Source organism: Euleptes europaea, chromosome 11 (genome assembly GCF_029931775.1).
Source record: "Euleptes europaea isolate rEulEur1 chromosome 11, rEulEur1.hap1, whole genome shotgun sequence".
NCBI lineage: Eukaryota > Metazoa > Chordata > Lepidosauria > Squamata > Sphaerodactylidae > Euleptes > Euleptes europaea.
In genome coordinates this window covers 32556047-32576158 of record NC_079322.1, presented here as the reverse complement: position 1 = coordinate 32576158, position 20112 = coordinate 32556047, and the positions used below count along the sequence as shown (strand labels likewise).

Here is a 20112-nt window from a genome sequence, read left to right as displayed (position 1 = left end):
AAATAAATCCCCAGTTAAAGACTTCTATTCTTTCTAATTCATGAAGATATGCATGATATAGCTGCATCCCAACCAAATTTACAAGCAGAGACACAACAGTTTCCAAAGAAATGCTGCAGTGAAGCCAACAGAAGCATGCTTCTGCATGGGGCTCCTTCCAATTGTTTTTAAAAGTATCTCTTTTCGGTGCATAAAAGTAACCAAAGAGAAGACATTCTCACATAATGTACATTTTTAAAAAGACTGTACTGTTTGAAGAGGCAGATATATGTATCCAAACACCTGCCACAGATGGGCAGAAGATCCGAGGCACCTGTTTCCCATATGTTTCCATACATACAGTTCCCTTTCAAGCATTACAAAACTGTTATTTCAAAGCTGTGGAAATATGGATGCCCATATTTTCCTGTAATGTGTTGAACCGCACCAGCTAGAAACTGGAATAAACGCATAAACAGGTTCATCTCTACCAAGCATGCAGCAAACATATAAACCTGTAATGCAATCTGTATAAACAAATTGCTGAAAATTATAAAACGGCATTTTGGAAGAATACTTACATTGAAGTGAGATAAGAGAACCTTTCAAATGCTTACAGTATCCATTTCAAGGAAATGAAACCAAAAGAACAGACAAGTGTATCTATATTTCAATGACAATGATTTTTAAAAAGAGCGTAGAACAGAAGTACTGTTTTAGCCACAAAACACTTTCATTAACATAAAACAAGATTTTATCCAAGGCCTTTTTGGATTATGAGAACGCTACTCTTGTCTTGCAAACAACTGTTTCACCCCACACAGGGCTCATCTATTGTTCATGAATGGGCTAGTTCTATTTTCACTCCCCGTTTCTCCTATCTGTTCCAAATGATTGAAGTGACAAACTGCTATTGCCATGAAGTATATACCATCAGTAGTGTACTCTTTCATAAAATGTGGTACACCGCAATATATTTCTCAATTTTGGCTTTAGCGATAGGTATAATCTTAGTAATTGGAATAATATTTCCTTCTAAGGCAATAGGCTTAGGATCGTTGCTAGGGTGGTCAATTCCAGTTTGGGAAATTCCTGGCGATTTGTGGGTGGAGCCTGGGAAGGGCAGGGTATAATGCTAAAAAGTCCACCCTCCGAACCAGCCATTTTCTTTAGGGGATAGGGTTGCCAGGTCCCTCTTCACCATCGGTGGGAGGTTTTTGGGGCGGAGCCTGAGGAGGGCGGGGTTTGGGGAGGGACGTCAATGCCATAGAGTCCAATTGTCAAAATGGCCATTTTCTCCAGGTGAACAGATCTCTGTCGGCTGGAGATCAGTTGTAATATCAGGAGATCTCCAGCCAGTACCTGGAGGTTGGCAACCCTGTCAGGGGAACTGATCTCGGTGTCCTGGAGTTGAGTTGTAATTCTAGGAAGAGGGCAAGCCTAATTATAGTACAAGAGTAATTTGTCACTATCTAGATTTTTTTTTTTAAAAAAATTAAATTTATCTATTTATTTACTTCATTCGGTCGGTCAGTCAGTCAGTCCTTTATTGGCATAAGATCACTATAAAATCACTAAACATACAGTAGCTTATTTACTTCATGTATATCCCACATTTCTCCCCGATGGGCAGCTGACATTGTTCTCCTCTCCTCCATTTTATTCTCACAACTCTCCTGGGAGGTAGGTTAGGCTGAGAGTTTTGTGACTGGCCCAAAGTTACCCAGCAGGTTTCCCTGGCAGAGTAGGGACTGGATCCTGGATCTCCCACATCCCAGTCTGACACTCTAACCACTACATCACATTGGCTGTTAAAAGACAGAGGAGACGAACTGAAAACATTCCAGGGCCACATTCTCATTTTGAATAATAACAAAATGAAATTGTAGAAACCTAATTGACTGATAGTCATACCTCGCTCCGCAATTCGTAGTCAAATTAAAAATTAGTCTTGTGGCACATTAAATAGTAACAGATTCAATTAAACATGCATCTCTGTTTTCGCAGCAATCACTGAACTCAGTTACCCTACTGGAAAAGCAGTAAACAAGGTGCACCTAGAAAAACATTTGAATATATATATATATGGACTGCCCCATACATTTCCTCATACAAATCCACAACTGTACACCTTGCACAGGCGCGCACATGAATGCGGACTCTTGCTCCCTCTCAATCTCTCTCCCCCTCTCACCTCTTTCCTGGCCCGCTGGACTTGTTTCTCCAGTTCCTCAGGTATCATCTTACCTCTATGGGACACAGATTTAAAACTTTTCAGTTATGTTTTAAATAGGTTACTCTCTTACAGCACTACTGCATTTTAAAAACAATCAGATCACTTGAGTGGCTTTTGCTCTTACCTTTCATCGCTTTTGATGAAGTAAACATTCTGTGTGCCAATTCCCAGGAAAGACGCTGCCTTCTTCACGGAGTAATGACACTAAGTAAATGCAAGAGATGTGAAAAAGTACATTAAGCAGGCAGTTAACAATGGACATTTCATTAGAGATGGTTTCCTGAGTCAAATGTTACAAATCCTGATCAGAAACAAGTCCTCAGGAGCCTGACTGCAATGTCAGAATAGCAAAACAGAGGAATCCTCCTCTCTGAAGAGGGAAGATGGAGCTGCTTTTCAAACATGAGGTCTTCACTGTGGCATAAAATAGGTATCCCAAGTCTAAGTTATTGCTAAACAGAGTGGTCGAGCTACAGAAACAAACATAAAAATGCTGAATACACTAGTTAAACCACTTGTTAAACCATTTGTTCAATGGCACATCATACTTCCTACTAGTTTTCCCTACTGTTCAAGTCTTATTCCAAAATTTATATTCCACTTATTGTCTTGGGGACTCCAATAACAATTAAGAATGGGGAAAAGAAATATCAGAAGTGGCCTAGAACAACAGCTCATGATTGGCTTATTAGCTGCTCTGAGCCCGGCCTCGGCCAGGGAGAGCTGGGTAGTAAGTTGAAATAATTAATAAATAATCCGCTCACCCACTGGTTAAAAATGTTAGGTATTTTCCTGAGATAAGATGGCTGCTACTGTCCTGATGTTGCATGCTCACTGACAGACTTCCTAAAATTGGAAGCGTTGCATTGGGTTTACGCATCTACACAATGCTTTCTGATGCTAAATGAATGAGAATGAGCTGAACATCTAGGATACCATTCCAGTAATCCAACCTGGAAAAATGCTGCAGTCTAAGCATAAAGTTGTCTCCAACAGATATTAACCATGATAGCTAAACGGAACCCACATAAATATGTACGATACTTCTGAGCACCATACACTTAGTGGGGACAATTGTCAGGGGATGGACTTCAGCATCATCCCTTGCTTGTGACCTTCCAAAGGCACCTTGCTGGTGGTTGCTATAACAAATGGATCTTGGTGTGATCAAGAAAGAAAATTCTTCACATTTCCACATGAAAGCATTGGCTGAAGGCTGATTTAATCTTACATTTTTCAGCCACTAGGAAACATCTGTTATTATACATCCCTTATTCCCATTTTGAAAACTTGTCCAAGGAGCTAACCGGGAAATAGATGCAAATACATATCTTTATAGGTCAGGAATGAATATCAGGTGGATGAACTGTGGAGAAGTCACTACACATATAACCTTTATGCTATTTAAAATGTTACCACATAGCCTCAGTTTTGTCCCTGTCTTCTCTAACTTGGTGCCCAAGACTTTTGTTCCTCTATGTTTTGCATTAAAAGCTACAAACCAGGCTCAGGCCAACAAAGAACAAAACACAGAGATGGAAGGAACAAAGCGAGATCACTCCTGAATCAATCATACCAGCTGAAAGAAAAGGCAGCATCAGGAAGTTCCAGGCTAGGAAACCTCTCACCCATAAATGACATTCAGATGATTAATCAAGGACTTCCAAAACTTATCCATGGGCCTTCTGGAAGTACAGACTGTCTGCTATTGCCATGTCCAATTACTGCACCAAGAATCCATCCTCATATCTGGTTCAGCCATCTCCATTCTGTTTCCATCTTTGCCCACATTTGAATTTTGACCCTGGGAACCTCCCTTCTTCTGGAAACATTATTCCCAGTTTCAATATATATAAGCTCACAAATTTCCCAAACGTATACCTGGCCCCCCACCTCTGTCTGTTTCAATTCCCAAGTACTGCCCCTTTGTCCTGCAATTAGGGCAATCTTTCCCCAGTGCATTCCTCGTGCCTTCTCCAAACCACTTATTATATAAGCTGATGTAGTGTAGGATTCCTCTCTAATAAACCTGGTTTAGAATAATAGAATCAAACAGTTGGAAGGGGCCACACAGTTCCTCTTGTCAAATCCCCTGCTTAGTGCAGGATCCGCCTAGAGCATCTCTGACAAGTGCTGGTCTAGCCTCTGCTTAAAGACTGCCAGTGAGGGGCTGTTCTGCTGGGGGGGGGGGCTGATTGCCTCTTTGCGAGTGAAATCTATCAATCCTGAAGATACGCACCTACGCTAGTCGCTAGTAGCGTTATAAGATGTACTTTGGCTGTGTTGAAATGAAAAGATACGTTACCCACGCTAGTTAAGCTGTTTACTTACGCTTTGAGCGTTGTTGGATGCACTTTCGGCGTAGTTACATTGGCTCTTAGAAGCCATGGACTTGCTTCTACTGTGTGTGTGTGTGGGGGGGGGAAGCCAAAGGGGGGAATGACCTGTCCTGGTTGGGGGGGGGCTTGATCTCCTCTTTGCGAGTGTGATTGTTGCTGTGGAAGATTTGAATCTAGCAGCATGAAATCTATCAATACTGAAGTTACGCAATTTGCGCAGGTCGCACTTACGCTAGTAGTCTTATAAGATGCACTTTGGCTGTGTTGAAATGAAAAGATACGTTACCCATGCTAGTTACGCTGTTTACTTATGCTTTGAGCGTTGTTGGGTGCACTTTTGGCATAGTTACATCGGCTCTTAGAAGCCACGGACTGGCTTCTACTGTGTGTGGGGGGGTAGCCAAAGGGGAGGGTGACCTGTCCTAGTGAGGGGGGCTTGATCTCCTCTTTGCGAGTGTGATTGTTGCTGTTTTCACTGGTTGCCACCTTCGCCTGGAGGTCAGTGTGGGTCGGTGAGTTTCTCTTTGGCTGCCCCAGAAACAATGGGAGGTTTTGCCTTGGATTTGCCAGTCTCTAGATGCACATTAAGGACTGCCGGCTCCCATTCATTCCAATGGGCAGATGGGGGACCCCTTCCAGACCCCATAACATGGGGGACCCCCTGACCCAATCTGCACCAAACTTGGGGGTTCTTGCAAGTAGGGTCCCTCCAAGCTACCCTGAAAGTTTGGGACCTCTACCTCCCACAAGGCCCACCCCCCGGAGCCACAGATGTGCTTTAAAGGGCTTTATTCAACCGAATTTATTTGGGAACACCAAATTTCAAGCCAAATTCCATGAATCCAAAAAGGGGGAGTTCGGACTTCGGCATTTCCTGAATAAAAACGGGCTGAATTTTGCCAAATCCGAATTTTACCAAAAAAAATTTTCAACAGCCCTACTCACCACCTTCCTAGGTCGCTGATTCCATTGTCAAATAACCCTTACTGTAAAAAAAAAAAAAATTCCTAATATCCAGCCAGTACCTTTCTGCCTGCAATTTAAACCCATTATTGCGAATCCTATCCTCTGCTGCCAACAGGAACAGCTCCCTGCCCTCCTCTAATTGTGTGCGTGTGTTAAGTGCCGTCAAGTCGTTTCTGACTCATGGCGACCCTATGAATCAATGTCCTCCAAAGTGTCCTATCCTTAACAACCTTGCTCAGATCTTGCAAACTGAGGGCCATGGCTTTCTTTATAGAGTCAATCCATCTCTTGTTGGGTCTTCCTCTTTTCCTGCTGCCTTCAACTTTTCCTAGTATGACTGTCTTTTACAGTGACTCTTGTCTTTCATAATGTGACCAAAGTACGACAGCTTCAGTTTAGTCATTTTAGCTTCTAGGGTCAGCTCAGGCTTGATTTGTTCTAAAACCCACTGATTTGTTTAAGTGACAGCCCTTCAAATACTTAAAGAGAGCAATCTTGTCCCCCCTCAACCTCCTCTTCTCCAGACTAAACTTTCCCAACTCCCTCAGCCTTTCCTCATAGGGCTTGGTCTCCAGGCCCCTGATCATCCTCGTCACCCTCCTCTGCACCCGTTCGATTCTGTCCACATCCTTTTTGAAGTGGGGCCTCCAGAACTGCACACAACACTCCAGGTACGGCCTGACCAATGCAGTGTACAGAGGGACTATGAAATCTTGCGATTTGGATGTTATGCCTCTGTTGATGCATCCCAAGATCGCATTAGCCTTTTTTTTTGTTGCTGTTTCTGATGCTCAAGCCTACCCGAGTTCTCAGTAATTCCTCCAGGTTCACAGTAGCACCTTCATCACCGAGTCACATATTTCTTATTACTGATATGTGTGGCTGTTGTTCTGGATACAACAAGTAACAAAAACCAGCTCACCTTCTACTTAGGCAAGGTTTGAAGAGCTATGGGGAGGAACGTCTGTTTTTCACACTGTGCAAAGGTGTGGGCTCCAACTGAAAACATGCCCACACAGAAGATATGTCCCTAACCATACATGATAACTGAAAGACATAAGTGCGGGCACTTGTAGCCATTTTTGCATATTGAAAAATAAGAATATGGAACTGTAATATCAGAAATGTACCATACACTTATTAGCAGAGATCCCTCTGCTAAAAAGTCACAGAAGAGTTGGTTTTTATATGCCGACTTTCTCTACCACTTAAGGAAGGATCAAACTGGCTTACAATCACCTTCCCTTCCCACAATAAATACCCTGTGAGGTAGGTGGAGCTGAGAGAGTGTGTGTGACTAGCCCAAGGTCACCCAGCTGGCTTCGTGTGTAGGAGTGGGGAAACAAATCCAGTTCACCAGAGTAGCCTCTGTCGCACATGTGGAGGAGTGGGGAATCAAACTCGGTTCTCCAGATCAGAGGCCACTGCTCCAATCCACCGCTCTTAACCACTACACCACACTGGCTGTCCAGGATGCAAATGTGTAATGCGCCTGGATTGCTAACAATGATAGGTCTCTTGATAGGTTCTGGAGTATACAGGAGAAAAATCCATATGATCAATATGCTATGTTTTCATATGTACAAAAGCAGCTTGGTTCAGTGGGTGATCCTGTGTGGCAAAGTGCAACCTGTTGATTAGACCCATCTGCAGCAATTTCAGATGTTCAGGTTACATTCAGCTACACCTAAAAACGGCATCTGAATAATGTAATGCATGAAATCAGCTGGCAACTTTTCATTTTCTGATAAGTTTCTAATGTTTATCTCTGTCTTCGGAGTCAATCCTGAAAAGCTCTGTGCAATTTAACAGAGAAGATGCTCCTGAATTCTCAGTGCCTGTCAAAAGAAGCCATATGAACGGACTGACTTCAGTAGAAAATTCAAATATTCTTCTCAAGAAAAGAAGAGGAGAATACTCAATGTTATTTAAGAGTTAAATTAATATACTTGCCAACAACCCTGAAAATGCCTTAAATTGTTCCTTTGCATTACAGCAGGTGAAACCAGGTGGTTAATTAATTCAGTTTTCTTCCAGAGAGTTCACACAAATGCAGTTACAGAGAAACATAATTATGAAATATCTACAGCATTATAATGTGTGGGCATGAATATATTAAGGGTATTCAAGCCTGTCGTGCTTTTTATTTTTGGATGAGATGCATCACCTCAAAAGGAGTCCCCCCTCCCCCTTTGACAAGAAAGGTTTGTTTCCTCATTTTTTAATCTTAATGCTCGGAATATACTATCAGGTACCATCAGCCAATCTGTTCTAACATGACACATTCACAAAGCCTTTAGAATTTATTCATTCAGAATGTAACGGGAATAATAACATACATAGGTAGATAATCAATCTTCTGTTATACTGAAATACATCACTAATTCAAAATGTGTCTGCAGAGCGGCAACATACCATTCACTAGAGAGTTGGATTCTGGCAGTGGAGTTTTATTTGAATTGCAAGTCACTCTCACAAAATACCTCCTTATTAGTACACTAACGGTCACCTATTAGGTTCCATCGAAAATGTCAAACCCCTTCCGGTTCAAAAAATAACATATCAGCAAAAATCTACATGTTGAGAAACGAAGGCAGACTACTGAATCATTGCTTTATTCACAAACCATGTATTTTTGGGGAAAGGGAGAAGTAGAGTCTTGAACATGGGGTCTTGAACACAGATGCAATGTACGTACGCAGGTGCTTGGTTCCATTTCCTCCCACCCTGCACTCACTGCCATGTAACCACAAATATACTTTGTACCGGAAATTACTTCATTAATTGAGACATTAATGAGTTCTGGGGAAGTTTTGCCCAATCAATGTTGAAAGTTTAGAGAGTTCTTCCATGGGATATATGACAGGTGGGAATATTTTCACAAGTCACTCCAAAGTAATTTTTTTTTAATTGCCTCTGTAAATTATACAAAGTAGACTCTTGACTCAAAAATTACTCTCCCAGATAACTTTAATGCTATCCAAAAGATACTTTTAAACTTTGTGTTCCTGTTATTATGGATTCACTCCGTTTTAATGGTAAAAGAAGAAGAAGAAGAAGAAGAAGAAGAAGAAGAAGAGTTGGTTTTTATATGCCGACTTTCTCTACCACTTAAGGAAGTATCAAACCAGCTTACAATTGCCTTCCCTTCCCCTGCCCACATCAGACACATCACGGTCTTCCAGATACTGGCCTGACACTCTTAGCCAGTACACCACACTGACTTCAGTATGGTCCATCACCACACGCAAGTTAGAAAGGAAATGCCGACTTCAAAAAATTTCAAGGTGGCATGTGTCATGGATGCCCCTTCTGCTTCTAAGTTGCAGACTGTGTTGATGAGAGTGTCTTGATAAAATGCTTTCATTAGGAATAAGCATACATTTTTAAAGATTGGTTGCTCCTAACTTTTGCTTTAGGCTGAATCATGCTTTGAAGTTATGTCTGCCTCTATAGTCTATGATTCCATAGACTATAACATAATGTTTCTTAAGTATTCACAAAAGCTTCTGAATGAGCAGGCTTCTCAACACTTGTTGACCAAAAAATATATGTTCAAATATTTAAAAGAAGCCACTTGGTCAATCTGGTGGCCAATTATTGTGGCCAAAAACCATGATCTTAGTCTTGGTATACAATAATTCACAATCGATTTATCTTGCAAATAACAGAACTCAACTTTATTTTGAGCCTGCAATTTTATGTTGTCAGTGAAAAGAAAGAAATCCTGACCATTGCTCTTAACTGGGAACAAGCCACTCCCCTTTTTTAACGAAGCAACTTTCCTGATCTGGATGGTCCAGGCTAGCTCAATTTTGTAAGATCTCAGATGCTAAGTAGGGTTGGCCTTGATTAGTACATGGATGGGAGACCACCATGGAAATCCAGGGTTGCTATGTGGAGGCAGGCAATGGCAAACCACCTCTGTTCGTCTCTTGTCTTGAAAACCCTACAGGGTTGCTGTAAGTTGACTGCGACTTGACAGTACTTTCCACCACCAACAAAACACTACATAAACAATGGATACATTAAATACCACTGGTTCCAATATGCAGTTGAGTTTCACACCCCAGTAGTCTGAACTGGAACCCTTAGGCAGCCATTCGAGGATACACACACCTGAATAGGTGTGTTTTCATAAAAGGTTTTCTTTAGGATACGAATACATTTCAGAGTTTAGTTGTTCCTAACTTTAGCAATAGGCTGAACTATGCTGTAAAGTCACTTCTGTTTCTATGACCCCATGAACACAGTGTCTCTCAGTATTAATAGAAGTTAAACTAATAAGTAAAAGTTATCATTTGTAACTAGCAATTTGTAATAGAATAATTGTATAGTCATTGTTTTACAGTAATTTTAACCACACTACAAAGTTTAAGTCTTCCAAATTTACTGACAATAAGAGGTAAAAAAGAGTTGCTCTTGATGATTACCATGGGTATTGAAGCAGATAGTTAAAAACTGCTCTACCATGAAAAAAATGTGGATAAAGTGCAAACAGATTGTATTTTGATGGTGGTATTTAAACTCCAAAGTGCACCTTTTCAGCAACATAAAACAACTCATTCTAATAAAAATGTTTCCATTTGTTTCTCAAGTGGCCTGTTCCCCCTTGACAAACAATTAAAAACAAGTTTGTGGCTTTTACCATGACTTTTTTTTCAAAGAAAGAAAAGCCATCTTTTATTATCGATTCAATAGCCACTAAAATTGAGGAGAAGAAAGCTTCTTCAAGCACAAAAGAGATTACTTTATTTTGTCAATATTGTTACGTTTTTCTAAAATACCAATAGAAAATTAATTATTACCTCTTCTGATGTGAACAAGACCAGTCTTGGCATCCCTGAAAGCCCCTTTTCCTTTATGTCAGGACAGTATTTGTATCTAGCCAAATTCATAGCATACATATTAGAAACAGAGCCACCTGAAAAAACAAAAACAAAAAAGACCACATATAATATGCATATCTATTAATATTTCAGGTTTACAAAATGTAATTGTAGAGGTAATCAACGTTTTGGCTCAAAAGTCTATACTACATATCACAACAATAGGAAAGGATCACTTGGGGAAAAATTTGCTTCAAGCTGCAGCTGTACGTGATAACTACTTGCAAGGAGGTATTTATAAGTATGGCTTTCTGCAAACTAAAAACATAAAGAACAGATCTGAGCTTTTGATTATTTTGAGTGTTCAATAGTATCTTTACTGAAAACGTTTTGCGAGAATATGTTTAGGAAAAGCACACACAATGAAGTTGCTTAACTGGGAAAAGTACTTCAATTAAAGCACAACAGAGGTTGTACACACACAACAAAAGGGCCAGTATTGTATCAACCAAGGTTTTACTCCAGTACATACTACTGGTATGTGTTGTGAGACATCCTCTTAAACTAAAATGGAATGTTAAAAACATGTTCTTACCTGGATTAAATATGCCGTCACCTTCTTCCCACCCTATGAATTCAATCATTTTCTTTAGGACTGCTTCTTCCACTAACAAAAACACTGGAGAAACTTCATAAGTATACCTGAATAAACAGGAAATAAAAGGCAACCATCTAAGCAACGTTTTGACAAAGTGCAACAAGGGAAACAGAATGAAAGGAAAGCAGAGTAGGCAGCACAAATGGCTCTATAAATAAGAGGAATCTAACAATGTTGTGATTTTATGATGGATCTATTCCCTGATCACAGACACTATCCTGGATAGCTGCAGGCTACTCCATCCCACAATTTATAATAAATTGGGAGGGGGAGAAAAATTGGAGGGGATCTAGGGAGTGACACAGAATATATGCCGTGTGACCCAAGGCCTGAATGTCTCCACCAGGTCCCTAGACATTTTTAGGGGTCCTTAATACACAAGGACCCACACAACAAAGGTCTTTCACATGATCGACTTAAGAGAGCTCCACATTATCAGCCTTTATATCACAGTCCTACAAATCCAGAAAATCAGTTGCTATTTTAGCACTGTGCCCTGGACATATTAAAAAGAAAACCCCTCACAGGTCTTTTGATGCTGTTACTCTCCCAAAGGTACTAGCATTCCTCAATGGCATTCCTGTCAGTTGTGCTTCTCAGGCCTCTGTGCATTGGATTTTACGCACAGATATTCAATAGGAAAAAATCTCAGTTGCTGGAGCAGAAAGCAGTGTTAGAGAGAGACAGTTGGAGTCATTCAACCGGGCCCAAAGCGGAATCAAAGACATTTTATTAACACAGAACATTACTGACATATCAGGTTTAAGACAAAAAGGTTCTCTCTGTATCTTTACCTAAGTACCCATAGAGATTATTTCTCAGGGATAGGCAAGCTAAAATTTGCCTGAAGACTGGAAAATATGCAGCAGCATCCATGTTAATTTAGATGTTAACCTGATGTAAATAGGACGTGCCCCAATGAAATAGCAATCCAGCCTCCACAAATTGATTTAAAAAACAAAAAGCACTTACACACTTGGATTTAATGCTTCTGTAATGAAACGGGCCACTAAAGAGTAGTAATCAATACCAGCATACAATTGATTAAAAAATCTTGGATGATCTGTAAATTAAAGAAAATGAGACAGAGTTCTAGTTAACGTAAATGATATGTTATAACTCCAGGAAAGAGATGCATAAGTTAATCACTATGGTTTAGTACTCAGAATGTCGACCTAGGACTGGCGAGACCTGGGCTCAAATCCACATTTAGAACCACCTTTTCAGATCAGGAAAACAGTGGGGAGGATGCTTATTCCCACTGTAGCCCAGAATCATGCTGAAAAAATCACCAATATTTGGGATCGCTTTTTTGGCTCCCTTTAATTGCTGCCGTTTTTTTTCCAGTAACCCCTCCCCCAATATTTTTCAGGTTTTTTCGGTTCAACTTTAGCCAACTGCACACTTCTACTTAGCACAGTTTCACTTGCACATGATCTTGTGCAACACTAACACTGCATTCCTGCACGTTTGGCATGGGGGAACGGTGGGGGAGGAGGCGCTGCTGTGGCGCATCCTAACTTGTTTCCCCGGTGCCAAAAACTAAAAAAAAAGCCTTTAAAAGCCTTTTTAAATTTTAAATGGGGCTCTTCTCCCCATAGAGAAACGCGATGCTTGCTCTTCTCACCACCAGCGTACCTGGGATGAAAGGGACAGGAGGCTGCCTAACGGCAGCTCCTCCCCCAGCCAACCCCAGGAACGCCTCCCGGAGCACCAGCGCAGGCCTTTACGTTGGTGGCGGAAGGCCCCATCAGCGTCCTGGGGCAGTACTGCCATGGCAGCACCCGGAGACCGGCGTCCAGGCTTCCCCACCGGCGTTGGGGCCACTAATGCCAGCGTAAGTAGCCTTGATACTGGTGCGGGAGGCCCTAACGCCAGCGCAGAGCGTTCTTGGCCTCCTAAGGGCTTTTCCCTTAAAGCTCAGTAATGCACTGTAAGTACTGGGTTTTACATTATCTAAATGGTTCCTCTGGTTCCTTATGTATTATAGTGCCCAGAAATTGGATGATTTTGTGCAAGAAAAATGCGAAAGGGAATACAATAAGTCTTTCTTAATGCAAGTGGCTACTGCAGTTTTTGTGTGTGTGTGTGTTGGCACTTGCACATAAGCTCTAGTGCAAGTGGAAATTTAGTGCTGCATCCAACCCAACAGAACACACAATTTGTCATCTTGTTTCTCAAAGATAACAATAAGAACAATAAGATACCATCCCACCCAACTACTTGAAGACCCTTCATAGAATCAAAGGAAAGAAAACCACCAATACAGGGATAAGATTCATACTGGTTTTGACGCTGAATCGTATAACATCCTGGCAAAGTTGTAAGAGTCTCTGATGGGTCTCTCCAGTGTCTTTCAAATCCAGATCAAGCAGTGTTTTCAGTTTTTCAGGAGGCTGCCATTCACACACCTAGTTATGAAAAATGTCAGTTATGAAACTTTGGATTAAGAGAAAAAATTAATGACAACAAAGCATAAATCACCATGAAATTACCTATAGGGCTTGCAATATCCCCTGTAAAATACATGCAATTTTTTTTAATATTGATGTAAATAAAATTAATTCTGGTTATTTTTAACGTTCCAGAATCTTCTAGAACATTCCAGCATAAACTGCTTTGATTTGTTGTTTCAATTAAAACCAAAATGGATATGAATTAAAGTATTCAAACTGAAGATTCTGAAGTCACACTTTATAATTCTGAATTCCTCCTCTCTAAGAGCTCATTCCTGAGCCTTGCAGCAGCCGGGGACAGCGTGGCCAAGGCACTGCGGCAGCACCTCCAAAGAGTTTCCCGGCTGCTGCAAGGCTTAGAACCCCCTTTCTAAAACTAAAAATCCAAAAATGGGGGGGGGAAGCCCCACTGAAAACAGCGATGCAGCGCCAAGAAAAACAGCAACACTGTTACTGGAGGGGGTGTTCCCAGGCTGGAGGGGCTTTGGAAGCAGACTTCTGTCAGCTCCGCCCCTGGGAAGGCCCCCCTCACGCTGGCGTCGCATTTCTCTTCCAGGATTTAGGTCCCGGAGAGACTGTGGCATCGGAGGAGTGCCACTCCGCGGCTCCCAGGCGCCGACGGAACTGCGCCTTATTCCGTGATAAGAGGTGGCGCCACCTCCAGAGAACTTTCGTCCCCCCCACCTCAGGAATGCACTGCAAATTATTCAGAAGTGGATTAAGCATCTTCAAACATTGAAACAGACTTGAAAATGTATTATCAAGCAGCATGCTTCACTTGGATCAAAAATTGGATTCTCTTAGAGAATCCGAAATTATTAGAATTAGAAGGATTTAAGTTGAGATTTGGGTGGCATGCTTACTTGTGGTATGAAAAGGAGAAGGTAAATAAAGAATTTAATTCTCATATTATTAGGAAAAATTTATTACAAATATGGAATAAATATAAGGTTGTTTTTGAAAGTAAAACTCCCGGCTGGATTAATCCCATAGAAGCATTTATGAGAAGAGGTGTACATTTAAATTTGGATTGTAATAATTATAGAGAAATGATAGAATATAAAGATGGGATTTGGGCATTGAAATCACGAGAAGAACTCCAGATTAAAGACTGGTTTATGTATTATAAATTAAGGGATGTTTTTAATAAAGACAATAAGTTGGGTTTTAACCAAACCAAATCGAAATTTGAGATTATATTATCTAAGGGTAATAAAGGATTGATAGGTAGGGTTTATAAATTACTTATAGAAGCAAATTTAGAACAAGAAAGGATTAAGTCAGTGATGTTGAAATGGATGAGAGATTTAGGTTATAATATAGATTTGGAAATATGGGAAAAGTTATGGAAAAAGGAGTTCAAGTTTACCATTTCAAATGAAATAAGAGAGAATTTATATAAAATGTTTTATAGATGGCATATAACCCCAGTATTATTAAGTAAAATGAAGAAAGAAGATGAAGCTTTATGTTGGAAATGTGGTACGGAAATAGGTACATTTATGCACGTCTGGTGGTTTTGTAAAAAAATAAGGAGGTTTTGGAGATTAGTTTTGAATGAAACTAATAACTTGATTAAATTAAAAATTAAGAGAGATCCCGCCTTTTGTTTACTGGGTATTCCAAAAAAAGATTTAGATAAAGGTGACAGAGTCATATGTCAATATAGTTTTGCTGCAGCAAGAATTATAATTGCAAAAAAATGGAAGCAAACAAATAAACCTTCATTTAAAGAGTGGAGAGAAAAATTATGGATGTATATGCGGTTGGCCAAAATTACAGCTTTTTTACATGGTAAAGATATGGAGGAATTTAAATGTACATGGTCCAAGGCCACCGCATATTGGGATAAAGCGGCAAAAACGGATTTTAAAAGTATAGTTAACGAATTATAGTATAATATGTTAAATATGATATAATAATATATATTTTCTTTTGTAATGTCATAACACTCCATCGGAAGTCCAATGGTGAAGGGCACTGTGGTGGGGGGGTGGGATTTGGATTCAGGGCACGATGGGATTTATACAGTGAATTGAATATTGTATTAGTGGATAAGTAGTGCGCTGAACATGTAATTTTTTCTTTTTTCCCCCTTATGTATGTGTATTTTATATTTTTTGTTTTTTTGTTTTTTTATTGTGTTTATATGTTTTGTTATAAAAATAATAAAAAAATTATAAAAAAACCAAACATTGAAACAAGTTCACTTTGGCAGCAGGTCTACTGGGAAGTAGGTCCCATGGCTTACACCCAGGAAAGTCTCTTTAGGATTGCGGCTTGTCCACAGCTCCCAGCAGCAACTCTCTCACCTACACACCGTTATAAATGATCAAATCACATTTTTAAAAGATCCGTTTGTTGGAGGAAGTGCACATACAAAAAGCAAAGTAGCTACCAGTTTAGTACAATAAAATGGAAGCATCAAGGCTACTACTAATTATATATAGAAAATATTTCAACGGAGATTTCTACCTTTTCTGTTACATCAGCGGCTTTCTTGATCACCTCCTCCATGATGATCTTACTGGCCTCCTCCACAAATTTTTCTCCTGCTTTGGAATCTGCTACCGGGCCATTTAAAATTACCCCATCCACTAAGATTGCATTCTTCTTCCTCTGCAGCGCTTCCCGTTGGTTGCAAGTTTCGGCTGTAAACGAGTAAGCAAAAATGCAAATAGATTACAACGCTATTGTGCACTGATATTTCTCTATGTTAAAAAAAATTAAAAGCCAGGTAAGCTTGTCCATGAGCATCATACCCCATGCACTTGTGCTGGCTGCCTTTTATAATGTTTTCAGTCACTAAGAGAGACCTGACTTTAAAGCTGTCCAAACGAGTCACTGAGCAAATGCTTATTTCCACTCCTGCAGCTATAGCGCCTACAGCTGTCAATTCTATTGCGCTCCAGTAGCTAATTTTAATAGGAACAACTACTGTGGCAAAACACACTATGAAAAAATAACAGAAATTTGGGGGTGATGTTTGGGTTATTTCCCTCATGTGCAATAGCTGCACGTTAAACACATCTCTCAACTGGGACCTAAGGATTGTGCATTCCATGGACTAAGAAACTATCTCAAGCTTATCCCAATGGAAAAACAGTGTTGCACTTACCTGTAACTGTTGTTCATCGAGTGGTCTTCTGTGTAGACACGCATGGGACTGCGCTTGCGCAGGCCAGCCGCAGAGAACTGACTAGAAAGCTTTTAGGAGCTTCAGAGTGCCTGGAGCGCTCCCCCTCCCCTCCGTCCCAGGCCAAGAGTGAGCCGGCTTCCCACCCAATGGTCATGTGACAGAGGGGGGAGGAGCGCTCCTTCCTCAGTTCTCCCTTCGCCGCCATGGAAGAACACAATAGCCACTAAACAGTAGCACACAGCAGGGAAAGGAGGGAGGGATGCGTGCCTGCACAGAAGACCACTCGATGAACAACAGTTACAGGTAAGTGCAACACTGTTTTTCATCTTCGTGGCTTTAGTGCAGTCCCGCATGGGAGAATAGCAAGCTCACTTACCATGGAGGTGGGGGTGGGCTTGTCACCAAATTAAAAGACAACTCTCCCAACAGCTGCTTCCCCCCTGGAATCCACATCTACAGGGCAATGCCGGAGGAATCTGGACAGAAGGACCAGGTTGCCACTTTACAGAAGTCTTGGGGATCCATCGTGGCAAGGAAAGCAGTGAAAAAGGAGTGAGCCCTGTTGCAAGGGGCCTCCACCTGGAGTGGACAGTTTAATTCAGCATTGCTATAAACACAAAGTCTTGCAGCGTCCACCCAACCAGAAGCGATTTCCAAAGAAGCTGTTGCTTCAAACCTTCCATGCACCAAACCAATAGGTTGTTTATGTGCTGTAATGAACCTGAAGACATGGTCCTCTGGCACTGAGTGCATGAAGAGATTGCCCAGTTAGCGACTGAGGATTTGGAAGAAAACAGGTTAGGCAATGGGACCTTACCCTAGGTCGAACTCCAGGTTAGGTAATACTACCTTAACCAGATGGAAAGTGAAAACAGAGCAATAACTCCCCCCTCATTTTGGTTAAAATGATAGCAACCAGAACACCACCTTAGTGGATAAAAGAAAAAAACAGGTTAGACGTTGCCATTATACCAAAAGTTTTATGTATAACTGACACTATACTATCTAAACTGCAATGAATAATAGGGGTATTAGCATATGGAAAAAATAGACTAGCCAAGCCCCTCAAAACCATTAGCAAACTGGTGCTACAAATATTGAATAAGAATTAATCAGGAACAGAGGGCTGAGATGACCGTCAGATGTGCTTGACAGGAATAACAGCCAGGGCAGTATAATTTAATAAGCATGAGTAATGACACCCCACATAAAGGTGAAGTAAGAGGTTGCAAACTGTCTGACCTCGATCATCCAAAAAATTAAGCCCACTTGGCAGCATAAGATGATCATACGTGCAATATGAATAATGCTATTCACAACATTGTAACTCTAGGTTGGTCCCAATCGATGGTTGAGATGACCATGCCACCCAATGTAGTGAAGGGACATTGTGGCACAGAAGGGGCTGTCTTCTTGAGAAAGTACCCCAAAACCCCATCAGAAGTAATCTACAGATTGGGAAACAGAAAACATTGTGGCCAATAGGGACCTAAGAGCATCACTGGTGTCCTGGGTCTGTAGAGCCAGGGAACAAAAACGCAGCATCAAAAGAAACATGACCAGTGGAACTGGAAAATCTCCCTGAAGGCCTCATGGCAGCCAGTGTCTCGGAGAAAGTAGGGACATTTTGCATCAGCACTTGAGATAATAGGACTCTACCAACCAGGGAAAAACCGTATTCCCTAAAAAGGGAAAGCAGGGAACATAGAGTGAGGGACTACTTGTGGGTTGATGAAACCTGTCTGCTCAGGAAATCTGTAAGAGTAGACTTCTCCCACCACCTGGACTACCGGGAAGAAAATGTGTTGTTTGGTCCTTTGCCGCAACTGGAAGAACCTGGGACAGCAGGACAGGGAACCCTCCTTCATGCTATAGATATTTATGTTGCCATGCTGTATGCCCTCATAGCAGCGGCAGAAAAAAGGTACAAAATGGTACTGGATCGTCCTGACTTCCAGAAGAATGTGATCTCATGAAGGGAAATATTTAGGTAAACACCTTTGAACAAGTGCTTGCGAGAACCTTAGTACTGGAGTGAATACAGCACAGTTCTGGATATAGGAAGACTATGTCTTCAGGTGGTATCAGCGTAACAGTTGCCCTGTCAGACAGGATCTGTACCACTAGTTTGGGAGGGAGCAGGAACCAAAGGAGTATGCAATAATCTCAATTGTACTAGGGGACAACAACTGGAAACATTTTTTTTTTGGGGGGGGGGTATGGTTTTTAATGTCTTCTTGAAAACCCTTGTTTTGTAAAGTCAGCTACCAGAGGTCTAATGGTCTTAGGCTGATGATCCACAATTAACACAGAGGGGTATATTTGCCAGTCTTAGAACCAAGCTGAAACCCATTAGTGAGTTTGTTTGTTTAATTTTAATATTACTTCATTTTATTTTGAAGCCACAAGGTAGATACCCTAGGATCCAGTGCAGTAACTATGGTGATCAAAAAGATTCTTTTTAAGAACTGATCTACACTTGTAGATAAATCGTGCAGCTACCAGAGACCGAAAGGCCACCAGCCATTGAGTCACTAAGGGTTTGGAGAAAAATCATTCAAAATAGCTGCCGAGAATGCTATTCTTTGAGTAGGTAGCAATTGGGATTACAGAAGAACAACTAGCAAACTCAATGACCCACAGGGATTAGGACGCAACCGACAGGCAAAACGGCAGGACTGGTAAAATTAATTGTCCAATAGCTAATAATCCAATTACGGATCTACAGCACCACCTGCTGATGGCAGGAAAACAAGTGCAACAAGCCTGTAACATGCTAGGGCCAATTAACATAATTGTCCTTAGGTACAGGACTACAACCAAAAAGGCCTCCCAAGCAATAGAGGAAGGACTTTTGAAAAGGGAAGTTTCCTGAAAACTGGGCACCTGTGGATCCATATTAAGGAGTCTGAGGCCCTGTCAGGGTCCCTTATCAACATTTTCCCTTATCAAAGAGAAAAATACTTAGAGTAAAAACTTGTGTGTTCTTAAATAAAGGGGTTCATTTGCAGTGCAATATAAAGACCTCAGCAGCAATTAACTCAATATGGAGGGAACCTAGTGCCTTGGATGGTTAAGAGCCCCACTCAGCACCTAGCACTAACATATCCCGGAGTTAGCATTTATTAATCTGCAGTCATGCCACCTGAAAAGTCCTCGGGAGGTCAAACAACCTGTGAGTTGAGGAAATTTTCCCCTGATGTTGGGTAAACGCAGTATGCACAGGGTAAACGCAGAATGCACAGGACTTATCAGAAAATGTACATAAGTTGCTTAGGCTAATTACAGCCCTAACACTGAAAAGTATTCTTCCCTTAATGGGAGATTCAGTGCTCCTGCCCAGAGTCAAAGGGGTAGCCCCACCAACCCCCAGAAAAAAATGGGAACCTGACCCATATTGAGATAGAAGTGTCTCAGCAACCATCAACTAGGTGAGGGATACTGTAAGAGGAATCCAGCATCCTCCTTTCAGCTTTATATAGATTTTCCACCTTCTAGGTGAAAGCTTGG

The 20112-nt window shown here is 41.1% G+C and overlaps 1 protein-coding gene across 1 annotated transcript in view; it reads right to left on the bottom strand.

Annotated features, from left to right (window-relative positions):
• GADL1 (glutamate decarboxylase like 1) overlaps positions 1 to 20112 on the bottom strand; it is a 99245-nt gene that overhangs the window by 57082 nt on the left and 22051 nt on the right. The window contains exons 2-8 of the mRNA XM_056857596.1: positions 15939 to 16114; positions 13292 to 13418; positions 11980 to 12070; positions 10945 to 11051; positions 10329 to 10444; positions 2340 to 2419; positions 2174 to 2228 (exon numbers count right to left, since the gene is read on the bottom strand). Of these exons, the coding sequence (XP_056713574.1) occupies positions 2174 to 2228; positions 2340 to 2419; positions 10329 to 10444; positions 10945 to 11051; positions 11980 to 12070; positions 13292 to 13418; positions 15939 to 16114 (752 nt within the window). The remainder of the gene's footprint in view (positions 1 to 2173; positions 2229 to 2339; positions 2420 to 10328; positions 10445 to 10944; positions 11052 to 11979; positions 12071 to 13291; positions 13419 to 15938; positions 16115 to 20112) is intronic.